The sequence below is a fragment of the Oculina patagonica genome, chromosome 4 (genome assembly GCF_052425735.1).
Source record: "Oculina patagonica isolate OP01 chromosome 4, crgOcupat, whole genome shotgun sequence".
Taxonomy (NCBI): Eukaryota; Metazoa; Cnidaria; class Anthozoa; order Scleractinia; family Oculinidae; genus Oculina; species Oculina patagonica.
The window spans coordinates 43045917-43059461 of NC_135761.1; the positions used below are offsets into that span (position 1 = coordinate 43045917).

The 13545-nt window shown below is 37.6% G+C and overlaps 2 protein-coding genes and 2 long non-coding RNA genes across 4 annotated transcripts in view; 2 read left to right on the forward strand and 2 right to left on the reverse strand.

Moving 5' to 3' along the window:
- Window positions 1–13545, reverse strand: part of LOC144650298 (uncharacterized) — a 41396-nt gene that overhangs the window by 981 nt on the left and 26870 nt on the right. The window lies entirely within an intron of this gene.
- LOC144650251 (uncharacterized) lies at window positions 1394–6904 on the forward strand. The gene is made up of 4 exons (XM_078509913.1): window positions 1394–1401; window positions 4717–5047; window positions 5266–5394; window positions 6150–6904. The coding sequence occupies exons 2-4, from the start codon at window positions 4834–4836 to the stop codon at window positions 6710–6712; spliced, it is 906 nt and encodes a 301-aa protein (XP_078366039.1). The 5' UTR covers window positions 1394–1401; window positions 4717–4833; the 3' UTR covers window positions 6713–6904.
- On the forward strand, window positions 10151–11631 carry LOC144648748 (uncharacterized). The gene is made up of 3 exons (XR_013569763.1): window positions 10151–10866; window positions 11215–11355; window positions 11451–11631. It is a non-coding gene; the product is annotated as an uncharacterized LOC144648748 (long non-coding RNA).
- On the reverse strand, window positions 11682–12210 carry LOC144650881 (uncharacterized). Its single transcript, XM_078510651.1, has 2 exons — window positions 11933–12210; window positions 11682–11848 (listed from the first exon to the last, which is right to left on the reverse strand). Exons 1-2 carry the CDS (start codon window positions 12126–12128, stop codon window positions 11682–11684), a joined length of 363 nt encoding a protein of 120 aa, XP_078366777.1. The 5' UTR covers window positions 12129–12210.

A 13545-nucleotide genomic window follows, 5' to 3' on the forward strand; every position in this document is an offset into this window, starting at 1 on the left:
CACGATGTTAGTCACAACTCATACTCGAGCGATGTGTATCTTTCACGCGCTTGCTCTTAACAAAAGGTATTAACAGGAGGCGAGACAAAATTCTCCCCAAACGGTCGTCATGGATATATAGATATGGATGAAATATCTGCCGTCTTTGCGGCCTGTAGCTCTTTCTCTTTAGTTTGGCGGCCTGGGCACATTTGAGATGCATGCACTTTTATAACCCTGACTTCAGTTTTAAAATTTATCTTGTGGTTTGCAGTTAAGAACGAGTTTTTTTCGTCATGCTGGGAAATTAGTGGCGAATTTACCTCTGGTGATTTGGAAGCATAGAACTTTCTTCAACCTTATTAACGTGACTATAAATGTAATCAATTTAGGAAAAAAGCTGTCAAAACTATGTACACTAAACGTTTTCGATGATTGAAATCATCATCATAGTGTTTTGCGACTATTAGCATTTTAGTACATGCGATTCTATTGTTAGTAAATTGCGAATCATCAGCAAGTTTGTTTTTAACTTTTTTTCATTGTTTAATATTACAGTCTGTTCTCTCCTTTTTCCCCAGCGAAGTTTGAAAAAGCTAAACAAAATCGCAGGTGTTAAAGGCTAAAATATTGTTTAATTTGTTAAGCTCTGTGCGTGTAGAAAGGTTATTAAAGCCCACAATTAAAAACAAACAAAACAGATGTTTTTTAGACTTCGCGACTTCAAAACTACAATTAGTCGCTAGAAATATTACAGAAATTACGCTCCTTAAAGAAAGCAAATCCTAGCCGTGTCAAGTCGTAAACCTTGTTTTATAAATGAACAGAAGAAGGGTTCTGGGCTGTCATCATTTTAACTCAACAAAACGTAACAACAGACAATAATCTAACCCACCAGACTTTTTCTGGTGTTTTCGTATTCAATAAGTAATTTTCCATTTTATTTTCCAGCGTTGATTACAAACAGTCAATACATTTCTAGGCGTTCTCTTATTAATGCTGTCTGTCGTAATTTGCTTTTTACAGGTTCCCACTAATATGCATGTTTTATTCAATATTTCATTTAGCATTTAACACCATTGAACGAAACGTTCCCACCTTTATTTAACAATGAAGGTTCAGTGCGCTAAATCTATGGTAAGTCTCTCTTTAAAATGTTTCTTTTAACGCTTACTTAAATACTACGGAAAAAACTAAAAAATGTCGAACGTATAGCAAATGATAATATCGATGCCTTTACTGGAAGTGTGACGCATCATGGGCCTGACTTGCTATTGTAGAATTTCACTGATGTCTTTGTTAATTTCGTGTTCTGCCTTATTCTAATCAAAAAGGTGGACGTTTCGAATATTGAGAGTCGTTTCGTTTTTATTCTATCTCAATCCAAGCAACCTATCACGTCTCCGGACTGATCTATCACAGGTTTGTTCTCGGCGTTAGTTTGTCCTCGTTCGCAAGCACCTTTCATTTTTTTTTTATTTAAACGCCCTTGTTGCATGACAAAGAAAAGAAGCTTAAACGTCTTCAATACAATCGTCAGGTGTTGACTTTGGATTAAGAATTGAAGTTTAAGTATTTTGTGTGTGTAATGTACTTCACTGTTTTGTGGTGGTTGTGTATTCATAAAACCATCGGTGTTTTAACGGTCCATGTAACTTTGTCGAGACTTCGCTCTGTCGTTACTTGATGCACGTATAATGTACTAAAATTGTTTTGTCTACCTGTGCGAAGATCTGTTTAAGACGCTCAAACACATCCCATCAGATAGTCGTTCAAACAGTGGCAAACAGCAAAAAATATTCTTTATAATGTATAACCCTGATTTTAGTTTTAGAATTTATTTTGTAGTTTAGTAGTAAGCCTTTATTTCAATAGGGTGACTCCGGTCCATCAGCTTTTACAATAAAAACTGTTAACAATAGAGGCCCAAGTAAAAAGTAAAAATTAAAAAGTCGCTAAAAGCCTTACAGTGTACCTAAAATGGAAGTTAAAAGGATACGAAAGATTTAAAAATTACATATTGTTTTGAAAACAATTAGAAATTTGGCAACCGAAATAATAAAAAGACTTTTTGGCGGCTTCTGTCCGTACTTTAATAAATCAGTCTGCCTTGTTTGTCTCAGTGCCACATCTCTATTAAAAGTAAAATATATTTTTTTTAAATTGGGGCACTTTGCCACTAATACACCTACGAACTAGATTATATACACGTCTTTGGCGTCTTGCCTCCATCGTCTCATAAGCAAGATTTTTTAGAGCCTCGTCACTGCTATGATGTTTGTTTTGAACTTTTGTGGTTAGAACGACTGTTTTCTAAAAAAGTAAACAAAGTACCTCATGCTGGAAAAATTTGTTGCGCATTTATGTGTGGTGATTTGCAAGCATAATACTCTCTCCAAGCTTTTGAACTTGACTCTTATTGTGATCATTTTTGGTAAAAGACTGTTAAAACAATGTATACTACGTTTAAATTTTACTGTCTCTCCTCTCTCTTTTTCAAGCATTCGTTGGTAAAATGCTTAAAAAAAAAAACAGCTGTTGCAGGCTAACAAATTGTTTGAATTTGTAGAGAGATGAATTAAGCCCACGATTAAAAACAGACGTTTTTTGTATATCGTGTCTTCAAAACTGCCATTATTTGCAAGAAATAGTCAGAACTTAGGCCCCTTAATTCCATCAAACGCTAGCCGCGACAAGTAATAAACCTTGTGAAGTAAAAAAAAAACTTTATTTAAAATGTTTGCAAATTAACAGACAGCAGTGCAGAGCTGCTGGGCTGTGTTTACAGAATATTCATATTTAGTTCTCATTTAGTCATAACAACAGACAATGATCTAACCCATGTCTTTTCTGGTGTTTTCCTACGATTCCTCAACCCAAATTCTTTAAACGATATTGCTTTCGTAGCTGGCGGTATTTTTTTGTCGCAAACGGTAGAAGCGACGCTATGAAATTTTTTCTTTGCCGACCTCCCTAAACTTCAAGACTATAATTATTCACAAAATAATTACAGACATTACACCACTCACAGACGTCAAACGCTCACCGCGGCAGGTAATTAACCTTGCCTTGTAAATTAACAGATAGTGTAGCTGCTGAGCTGTTTAAACAAACTACCATCATGAAAAAATTGTTCTCTCTTTGAAATTGTAACTTTTGTTAATGAAGTGTCATGTAACCTTTGTGTGAGCAATTAATAAAAAAAATAATGAAAAAATTAATTAAGTCGCAACAACATACAATGATGTAACGCACGTTTTTTGTGTGTTTTCCACGATACCCAACCCAATTCTCAACAGTAAAGTGTTCAAAGCTCGGACGGGATGTTTTCTTTCGTCAGTTGTTGAAGGCTAACAAACTGTTTGAATTTGTAGAAAGATTAATTAAGCTCACGATTAAAAAATGGACGAAACATACGTTTTTTGGATATCGTGTCTTCAAAACTACAATTATTTGTAAGAAATATTATATATCACAAATAAGGCCCCTCAAAGACATTACACACTAGCTCTGTCAAGTAGTTAATCCTATTTGAGTTGTTTTATGAATTAACAGACAGTATGGCTGCAGAGCTGTGTAAACAAACTACCATCAAAACACTTAACAAGTCACAACAACAGAGAATGATCTAACGCATGTTTTTTTTTTTTCTGAGTTTCCCTTTCGAAAGTCCAACTCAATTGCTTCAACAATATACCGGTAGCGTTCATAGCTCTGGCACAGCCATTGCCAATTTTAAGTATAGGTGTTTGAAGAGCAAGAATATGGTTTGGTGTTTAATAATAAGGAAAGTTTTCTAACGAACCTTGAGTATTGTCGTGATTTGTTTGCTCATGAGTAAATAATGAAAGCAATTCTCCAAAGAACTCACACGCTCGAAAAGAATAGAAACGCGTGATATTTGTGTGGTACGAAATAATGACCTTTCTTTGTGCTGACAGCTGCGACCACACAACACAATCGCTTTAGGTCTTTCAGACGTCTTTAGAAGATGCGCAAAGGAATAATTTAGCCTTCAAGGTAATGACCTTAATACTAAGATTCCTTAACATCATTTCTTGGCTTGACAACCACAAATAAACACAATTTGAATTTCATTTTTTTAATTTCACCTTTTTAACTCGGAAAAGAGTTGTAGTGGGCGAAGTGAATTCACTCCTTCACTCCTTCACTCCCTCACTCCTTCACTCGTTTCCTGTTAGACATATGCACGCAATGCGTGCAAGTGTTTTAAGGCCTCTAGAGAATTAGACCTTTTCTCTGATACCTACATTTCTTGTTAAATTACATAAAATTAACATGCTTTGTCACCAACCGAATTTGTATTCATGTCAGTTTTCTTGAAATAACATTATGATATTTATTCAGCTATAAGCTGAGACCGTAAACCTTTGGTTTTTTAAAACCAGTTGGAAAAAACTAACCCAAAACACCAGCTAAAGATGAATTTATTTCAGTACGATTTGGTGAAAAAAAATCGCTCGACTTATAGCCAATGATTTATTATTATTATTTGTATTAGCAAACCTTTATTTGTCAGTTTGCTGTTTTCGATTCTTGTTTCATAATAACTTTTCCGAGTTTAGTGGCTTATAGCCACTTTTAGTTATTTGTCTTTAAATTTTCTGAATCATGGTGCGACCTAGCACTAAAAAAAGAAACGTACATTGTTTTTTATACACCTCTGTTAAAAAACTATTGTTGCTCCCTGTAATCATTTATGCAATTTACTTTTAGCCGAAGCGGACTATATGTGGAATAGCACAGTTCTCTGTATTGCTCATTATTTTTCACACTCCTGGAATCATTACTGCAGCCGAGGAAAGTAACAATGAAGAAAGATCTCAGAGAGGAATGGCACTGTTGAACCACACATACAAGTCTCTCTACACTGAAGACTATCCCAGCTGCCTCATGGCGTGCATGCATGACTCACAGTGCAAAAGTTTAAACTACTGGTGGAATATTTTACAATGTGATCTGAATAACGAAACCAAATATTCAGCTGTGGTAAAGGTCTACATCCGTGATATATCATCCACGTACATGGGGTTGACAAGACAACCAGGTATTTATAACCAAAGAACATAAAACAAAATGTTACAAACCTAAGATACTATTTCCTTATTGACAGTTACTGTCGTGACCTTGATCTTCAGATAGGACTAAGCATTCATGCACGCTGAAACTGACTCGAAAAAAGCTGCTGGCAACGTGGAAGTAGAAAAGATTAGTTTCTCCTCAACAGGTTCACTGATCCAGAATGTTTGTTATTTTACTTTGTAGAAATAAAAAGAAATGTTTACCGCTCGTGCAGACACGTGCCTCCCTCAAACGGCGATGGAGAATATTTGATCGATCCAACATTGTCAGGAAACCCATTCACTGTTTACTGTGACATGACAACTGATGGAGGTAAGTAGAAATAATACATGAGCAAATACAATACAATAACAAATAAGAAATGATCAACTGGTAAATTTATGAAAAGAGAAGCTTCTCGATAATTTAGTCAAGCCAATTAAAAGGTAAATTAATGCCATTGCTTGTACCAGCCCCTTTACGTGGGTAGTTGCGGATCGCATAACCTCGTGGAAATGACAGTCCCACCCGGGATCTAATTTAGGATTCTAAAACAACAAATACAAATCGATGAAGCAAACGGTATGGTTGATTACCTTCTACCTTCTGTAGAATTCTTCGTGATCTATTAACTGCCTTCCAAGGGAAGGGTGATGGATAATTATGTGAAATACGCAATTCTATAAAGAATATTTAGGCGGGTGATCTTAAAGTTTCATCCGTTTTTCTACCACAACTAGTGGTTACTCTGCCGATGAAATATGAACAAGGGAAAAACCCCTTGAAAAGAATTGCCGAACGTTCTACGTGAACCTAGCCTGGAGAACAGCCCCGTTTTTTATTTATGTAATAATCGGGTAATGAGACTACATTTATATCATTTGTTGACTGCTAGAAACATATCGGCGATATTTGGTCACTTTTGTGTCTTCGAGTATTAACTGGACCCCCGTGTTTTATTCAGTAGCAGTCCGAAATTTGGATTTCACGATAATTCAAGTTTGTTGACTTGTAGTTGAGTTTAAAAAATTGCTCTATTTTCGTCAGTTCGATATGTGTCATTAAGCTCACTCTTTTTTCCTACTTAGGTGGCTGGACTGCCATTCACATGATCTCATTCACAGAATCAAATCTCCGTTTTCAAAGTACTTCTTACAACATCCCGCATTACAGAAATCTTTCCAACTACGGTGACCACCGTCAATATCTGGTACCACAGGTGCTACTAAGCCTGCGAAATGACGTGGGTTTCGATCAAATGAGATTTTACTGCCACAAGAAGCAAGCCGGATCGGTGGTCCATGTTATGACCAATATGAACCCTCTGGGGGAGGCAGTGGTGAAGTACTTTATCGACGTCAACCTGGGATCAATCCGGCCCATGGCATGTGGCTCATACACAGTTCTCCCTGATGACAATTCTACACTGTCTAACGATTGCAGTAAGTTAGGTTGGAATGGCAGTCATGTTGACGGAAGGTGGGCAAATTACTATGCTAATAATAACGAACATCGAATCTTATCCCCTTTGAGACGATACGGCAAGGGCAGCTTTGCATCGAAAGTCAAAACACGTGGTTGTGATGACAGCAGGGGAAGGTCAGAGAGCTCACTTTCTCCAGGAGACAGTTGGAAAATTTTTGTGCGCTGAGATACAATGACATTGTGGATCTATCTATCTATCTAGTAAAAGTTGCAAACAAACGTAGTGAAGATGACAGTGGTTCAAGAATAAGTGTTCGTAGTGGCAGTAAAATGCGTAACAGTGACAGCAGCAGAGGAGGCAGCAGAAGCAGTAGCAATAACAGTAGTAGCACCAGCAGCAGCAGCAGCAGAAGCAGTAGCAATACAGTAGCAGCAGAAGCAGCAGCAGAAGAGCAGGCTTGTGTGGTGTTATAATAATCTTTTTTGACCGCAATTAATATTGTAATTAACAATACAACAAGGTAGAAGGGGGTAGAAGTAGACGTTTGAATTAATTCAAAGTGGGGCGGGTGGGGGAGGGAGGCGCGTGGGTTGGGGGAAAGCAGCTTGGCCTGGGGGCAAACTGCATTGCGGTGACTGGATACAGCAAAGTTCGCCAACTTGGATTCGTTTCGGTAAAGAGTCACTTAAGTCGTGACATACAGTGTATATACCTAGTGCGGGTCAGTAGATGTAGGATAAAAATGATAAATTATACGTAAAAATTTAGTGCAGAAAATTGTCTTGTAATCGAAATATTATCCGGCAAGCACTCATGATGTATAAACCCATAAGTTATCCAAAATAGTTTCCTAAGAATATTTATTACCATTAACTTAAGATTTAATAAGAAAGGCAGATAGGAATAAAAATAGGCAATGTAACCTAGAACTACCAGAAGAAGAATAGAAAGGATGAGCAAGAACTGTAAAGAATGCACAAATAAATTAGTTGAGTTGATAAAGCACGAACTGCGAGTTTATTTACACTTGAATTTCACATTACTTCACCGCGCTGCGTTGCTAAGTTCCTTGGGAAATTGGGAACTACGTTTCCAAGTAGCCAAACACGTTGCCAGTTAGACAATCAAATTAGAACTTATAGAATATTAAATTGCTCCCTCGTTTTCCGTAACAGGCGGTACTTTCCTATTCGGGAAGGTCCTCAAAATGCGAACATCGCGCATTAACATTGCTTTATAGGTTTTATATGCCGAATTTGAAGCGTACATTCTCGGCGTGAGATTTTTTACAAAGCTAAACTCGCTACTACTTGAGAAGAAGTCCTCCATTGACTTAATTTGCGATTCAATCTCTTTTAGCGTAGCTTTCTTTTTCTGTGACTCAATATTTCAAGTAAGCTGTGGAGTTTACTGAAATATTCAGGGTGCTTTTCTTTCAGTCCACAATAAGTGTTCTCAGTACATTTCTTCATTTCACAGGGTTTAGTGTTGTTATTTCTGTGACCGCGGTGATGGCAATGACCAGGGTTGGTGGTTCTCTGATTTCTATCGACATAGACTCTATATTCATTTCCAGCTTCTGTCCTTCCCTTAACAGCTGTTGTCTTAGTTTGTCTTCTTGCGTTCTAAAGGCTGGTAAACCCTGAGAGTATAAAGACAGTATTCAAATACAGTAAGCTAGCGAGCTTGGCCGTCGCTTTCGATCTCGCCTTTAAATGGCGGGAATGAAATAGCGATGAAAAGTAAACTAAAACATATAATTTTTGACAATGTGAAGAACATGAAAAATCATATACTCAATTTCGAATTCTTGACGATGTCAATACTTGTAAACAGATCTTATGGGGCCTTTGAGATTTCTTGGCAGTCGGAGAAATAATAATTTGAATGTATAACTAAACACACATACTTACTTGTTTCGAATATTTCGCACCACACTGATTATCAACAGCAGTTCAGTTCCCCGGTCTGGGGAAGAATATTTTTGTGCTTTCTTCATCTTCCCACATTGAAGTGGAGATTTGTCGCGGAGGACTTGGAGATGGTACTTAAGCCAAATTTTCGCGCCCATTGTTGAATTGACTCCTTAGAACATCAATTCTAAAAGCTTTATCTGAAGTCGACTAGTGAAGCCATTTACTTCTAACGTTTGCCTTATTACATGTATGTCAATAAAAGCTTTATCCAATTTTCCATTCAAGTTTTCCATGAAACTATCAAGTTCCGAATGTTCAGACATCGCCATGTGCGCCATGACTATAACCAACGTGAACAAAGATGTCAACTTGCGAACTTCGCTCGCGCCGAAATTGGGAACTTCGTCTTGAAGTTCGTAATTTAATTGTATACCTTATTGTTACTTATTTTCGCGGGACTTAATTTTCGCGATTTCAAAAAATTGCGAAATTAAAGACCCGCGAAAATTAATTCCAACCGATTTCTATTGTATTTTTTATGCTAATTACGTATTTTTGGCCAAATCGCGAAAATTAAGACTCGCGAAAATAAGTAACAATAAGGTAACTCGCAAAGTAATTGGCTAATTGCATTACTAGTAATGTGAAATCAAGTGCACCGGCTTAAAAAACCTCCGATGAAGATCTTTTCACTCTTAAACTGATATTTCGATTTTTTTGGCCAAGAAAATTGGACATAAAATTTAGCCGTGTTATATCAGATATTAAGTCACTCACTACACATTAATTTCCTTTGTATTTTCTTAATAAACTATTGATGAGTTTTTCAGATATGTCCAGGATTGCACGGTAATGAGATGCACTTTCTTCATGACAGGCATTACAAAGTGTCCTCATTAATAAATATTCACCAAAATACACCAAATTCTGTCAAATATGAAGTAATATGAAAAATGTCAAATAACACAGTCAAACATGAAGTACTTATAAAACAATACTTGCGTTCAATCCTGGACATAAGTGGAGTTTTTGAAAATATTTAAATTGATAGATTATGACTAAAACACTACACGAGTACTACGAGTGACATACGGGTAACATACGAGTAACGCACGGAACATACGGGTATTATACGCTGATTCAATAACTGTAATTTCTGAAGACAACAAATGGCAGACTTCGTTTAAAAGCGAATACGTAACAGTAATTCTGTCAGGCATTAAGTGTGGCTGAATATTGTCCGCAAATGCACATGCGCGCGCTCTGTACCGGCCGCGGCGCGCGCTCTCAGCTGTAATCATGTTAGGATGAAAAAAAGCTCAAGAAAATGAAGGTTTTACCACGCAATTTTTTTTCTGGGTAAGGTGGATTGGGGGGACAAGGCGAGGAAAGAACGCGTAATGAGTCCAAACGGAAGGAGACTACATACACCCTATTTGGACGCTTCACGTCTTCTGTAACACGTTAAAGTAAAGAAGGAGAAAAAATAAATCTTGTCATTTCTGGCCCTGCAAACCTTCTTCCCTCTCATTCCTTTCCCTCACCCTACATATCCTTTTTCTTAAATTACACCTATGCTGCATGTTATAGTGCCAAAACGGATATTATTTGTATAGTTTACTTATCTTGATACAATGAAAAAGACACTAGTATGTATCTGTATGTACCCGCATGTTAGCCGTATGTATTCGTATGTAACTAGCATGCGCACAAAATATATTCCTATCCTCGTTTAACTGATATACAGCTATTTCAATTAACGTTGTCGGATCAAAGCTAAAAGCTTAAAGACAAGACCGAAAGGTAACACGGGTAGTCGGTTTAAAATTCATCGTGAGGCGTGACAACATGGAAGATATGGAAGAAAACACAGTAGACGTTTGCCTGCGTGTCTTGAAGGCAGGAAAGAAAACCTCGCACGATACGTATCACATTCGAAACGTTCCTGTGAGTAACAGTGTAGCTCAACTTAAAGCATACTTATTGCAGAGATGCAAGGAGGAACTCAAGCCAGCAACAGATTGTAATTTTAGCTTCGGCTACATCGGAGAAGCAAACAAGAAGTACTCAATAACTTCGGAAGTTCAACTTGCAGAGGCGCTGTCCTTGGAGAAGAGGGGTATGGTTAACTTGTGGGTGGATCCCCATGTATCAAAAACAGAACACTCACGGGCTCAAACAATGGGGAAGAAGAGAAAAGGTAAATCAATATTGGAATGAACACCATCTGTTTAATCTCGGCTTTATTACTCGAAAAGAGGGTTGAAAATCAGGCACATCCGCTTGTTTAATTCAGGAAGCTGTTTTTACAATTTCTTGTTTTGTCTAGCTATCCCCGGTCCTAGTTCTCAGAATCTGACGGATGATGAGGAGGATCGGTCTAGCTACGAAGCACGCCTGTCAACGTTGCGACAGGAGCATAAAATACCAGAGTTTAAGCTGCGATGTTGGGCCAGGATGTTGGTAAGGAAATTTAAATTCCCCGTCTGTTAAACATTCTCAGTGGGAAGAATACGATGTTCGGCTAGTTTTAAAAGTATTTCATTATTTGTCTCAATTTTTTATTCGAAACTTTGTGAAAATCGTGTTCTTCACTATTTTTCTTTTCAAACTACGCGCCATGTGAATTAGCATTTAACTCACGGACTCCACGTGCATACATCTTTAATTATGCCGCTATTCAAAATTTTACCCGTTGAAAATTAAAAAAAAAACCTATGTCGAAAATCTTACAGCAGTGAAATAAAATAATTAACTCAGTATCTGAATACAACTCAGTGTTAACTTTTATATATTTATTTTTTTGCACAGGTTAACGGGACTCATGACAGCGAAGAAGAACCACCAGACTTGCCATTTTTTTCAGGGAGGTCGAAAAAGTGTGGAGGCAAACTACCAAATACAAGCCGCGATCGTGAGCCTGAGCAATCCACAAATAGCGCTGAGAGTAAGGTACGCAAATAACATAAAAAGCCCATGCTAGTTATGTTGTGCATGTTAACATGTTTTATTGAACATCACGTTCTTGTGCCGTTTTGTTTCTGCAGATCCGAATTCGAAGTGTAATATTAAAGCAGTTAAAAGACTTGAAGGAGTTACAAGATGACGGCGTACTCTCCCAAGACGAGTTCGTGAGCCAAAAAGAAAAGCTAGTAACAGAGCTGAACGAACTCTAATTTGTAACTGGAAAATGTCGAATGAATGTGTTTCATTAAAAATATTCCGCGTGCTGAATATAGTTTCTGACTTCTTCGTCTGTAACTTGAAGGAACGCCTCTTCAAAATTGCCACGCTGCATCATTTTCTCTGATCCAATTTTTAGATTGCGCGAAAAGCTCTTCTAATGGCATAAAATCGGGGCTATATGGTGGCAAGAAGATAATCATAGCTCCAGTCGCGTGAATAGCGTCCATAGGTGCCTGCGAGTGGTGAATCGCCACATTATCTACAAGAATCATAAAAACAAAAATTAATGAACGCCTCTTTGTTTTGGATTTTAATTAAAACAACACTTTGAAACGTTCCTTACCTAATATTACCACCGATCGCGGATTCAATCCATTAAATGGAAGCAAATTAGGACAAAGCTTATTCGTCACAAAATCTAGAAACGTCGCGGCATTAACATTTCCCTCGTAGATACCAAGGTCTATGATCCCGTCAGTACAAAGGACGGGAATGGCAGTAATACGCGGACCCCAGTTCTGAAAGAACTTTTTTACCATTGCTCTTTTTCCAATGGGGCTGCGTCCAGAGGCTCGGGAAATTCTTTTATCCTATAATCATGACACAACAATCAATTTTAGATTTGGAATTCTAGAACAAATTTTAACTGAACAAACAAAATAAGAAAGGAACACTCACGAATCCGCTTTCATCTATAAACACAAACATTTCAGAATTTAACGTGCAAACATTTGCTCGGAAGATAACTCTTGCTTCTTCAGACCTTTGAAGTGCAATTTTGTTGAGCTATGAAGACAACAGAGTAAATTTCAGGTTATATGAATGTTTCGTAAGCCGTGAAAACCAATTCAAAAGCACTTTAATACAAACAAACCTTTTTTCGACTTAAACGATTTCGTCTCAGATAGTAGAAAATGCTTGCCAATGCTAACTCCGATCCCGTTTGGGAATAAACATCATGAGCCACTTCTGAAAGCGTCTTTTCAGGGTGTTCTAGCACTGCTTCAAAAATCAAAAATTCCACGTGCGGGTGCATGGCCACACTTTTTATGGGTCTTCCAATTGTGTTCGCTTTGACTGTACCGTAATTTAACACTTTCGACACATAATGCTCGATAGTTCTTGGGCACATTTGCAAAACCGCTGCCACTTCATCCAATTCATATCCCAAGATTTCTTCATCCAAATGGCTCGCCATCGTAGGTCCTCACTGAACGGGCGAGGCATGGCTGGTTTTGATGGGTTTATTTATAAAATATCCCACATAACCTTGCGGTCCTGGCTTTAAGATTTGAGCTTTGATCCGACAACGTTAATTGAAATAGTTGTATTCACTCAGCAGGGAATTTGAAATCCAAGTGCATGTGATTTTTTAGGAGTCTTTTACGCAGATATCAACTTCCTTTTTACGACTGAATTTATTCAGGAGTATTGTGGGTAGCCTTGGTTGGTCGGTTTTCGGTTGGTCCATCATCTGTAAACTTCTCATTGCAACTCCGCTGACCAGCAGATATACTTGTAGAAAGAGTGTAGCAAGGCGGCCGTATAAAAGCGGCCGTATAAAGGCGGTCTTTTAAATTTAAGGGGTTTACAAGAAAAACCAGAAGCAAAGAAACAAAATATGGCTGACAATTACGTGAAGAATTAAGTAATCGACTGCCAAAAAAGTGAACATTGAGAGCCAGTAATCTGCATTAATCGATCGATGACTTTCGTGTCTATCTTTCGAGCTAGCGTAGTACATGTAGTCGAATGTAGGAGCATTCGAAAACTAAATCGGGTTTCACATAAGCTTCATAAGCGATGGATCTATCTAGAAACCAGAGCGTTGGCTAAAATCGAGTGCGTGGCTGCTTGTTCCCAAGAAAAGGAAAAGCTTTTCAGATGAAACAGCACAATATTACATTTGTACCTGAATCAGTCTAATATTTTTTTTTACAGCGTTATTACTTAACA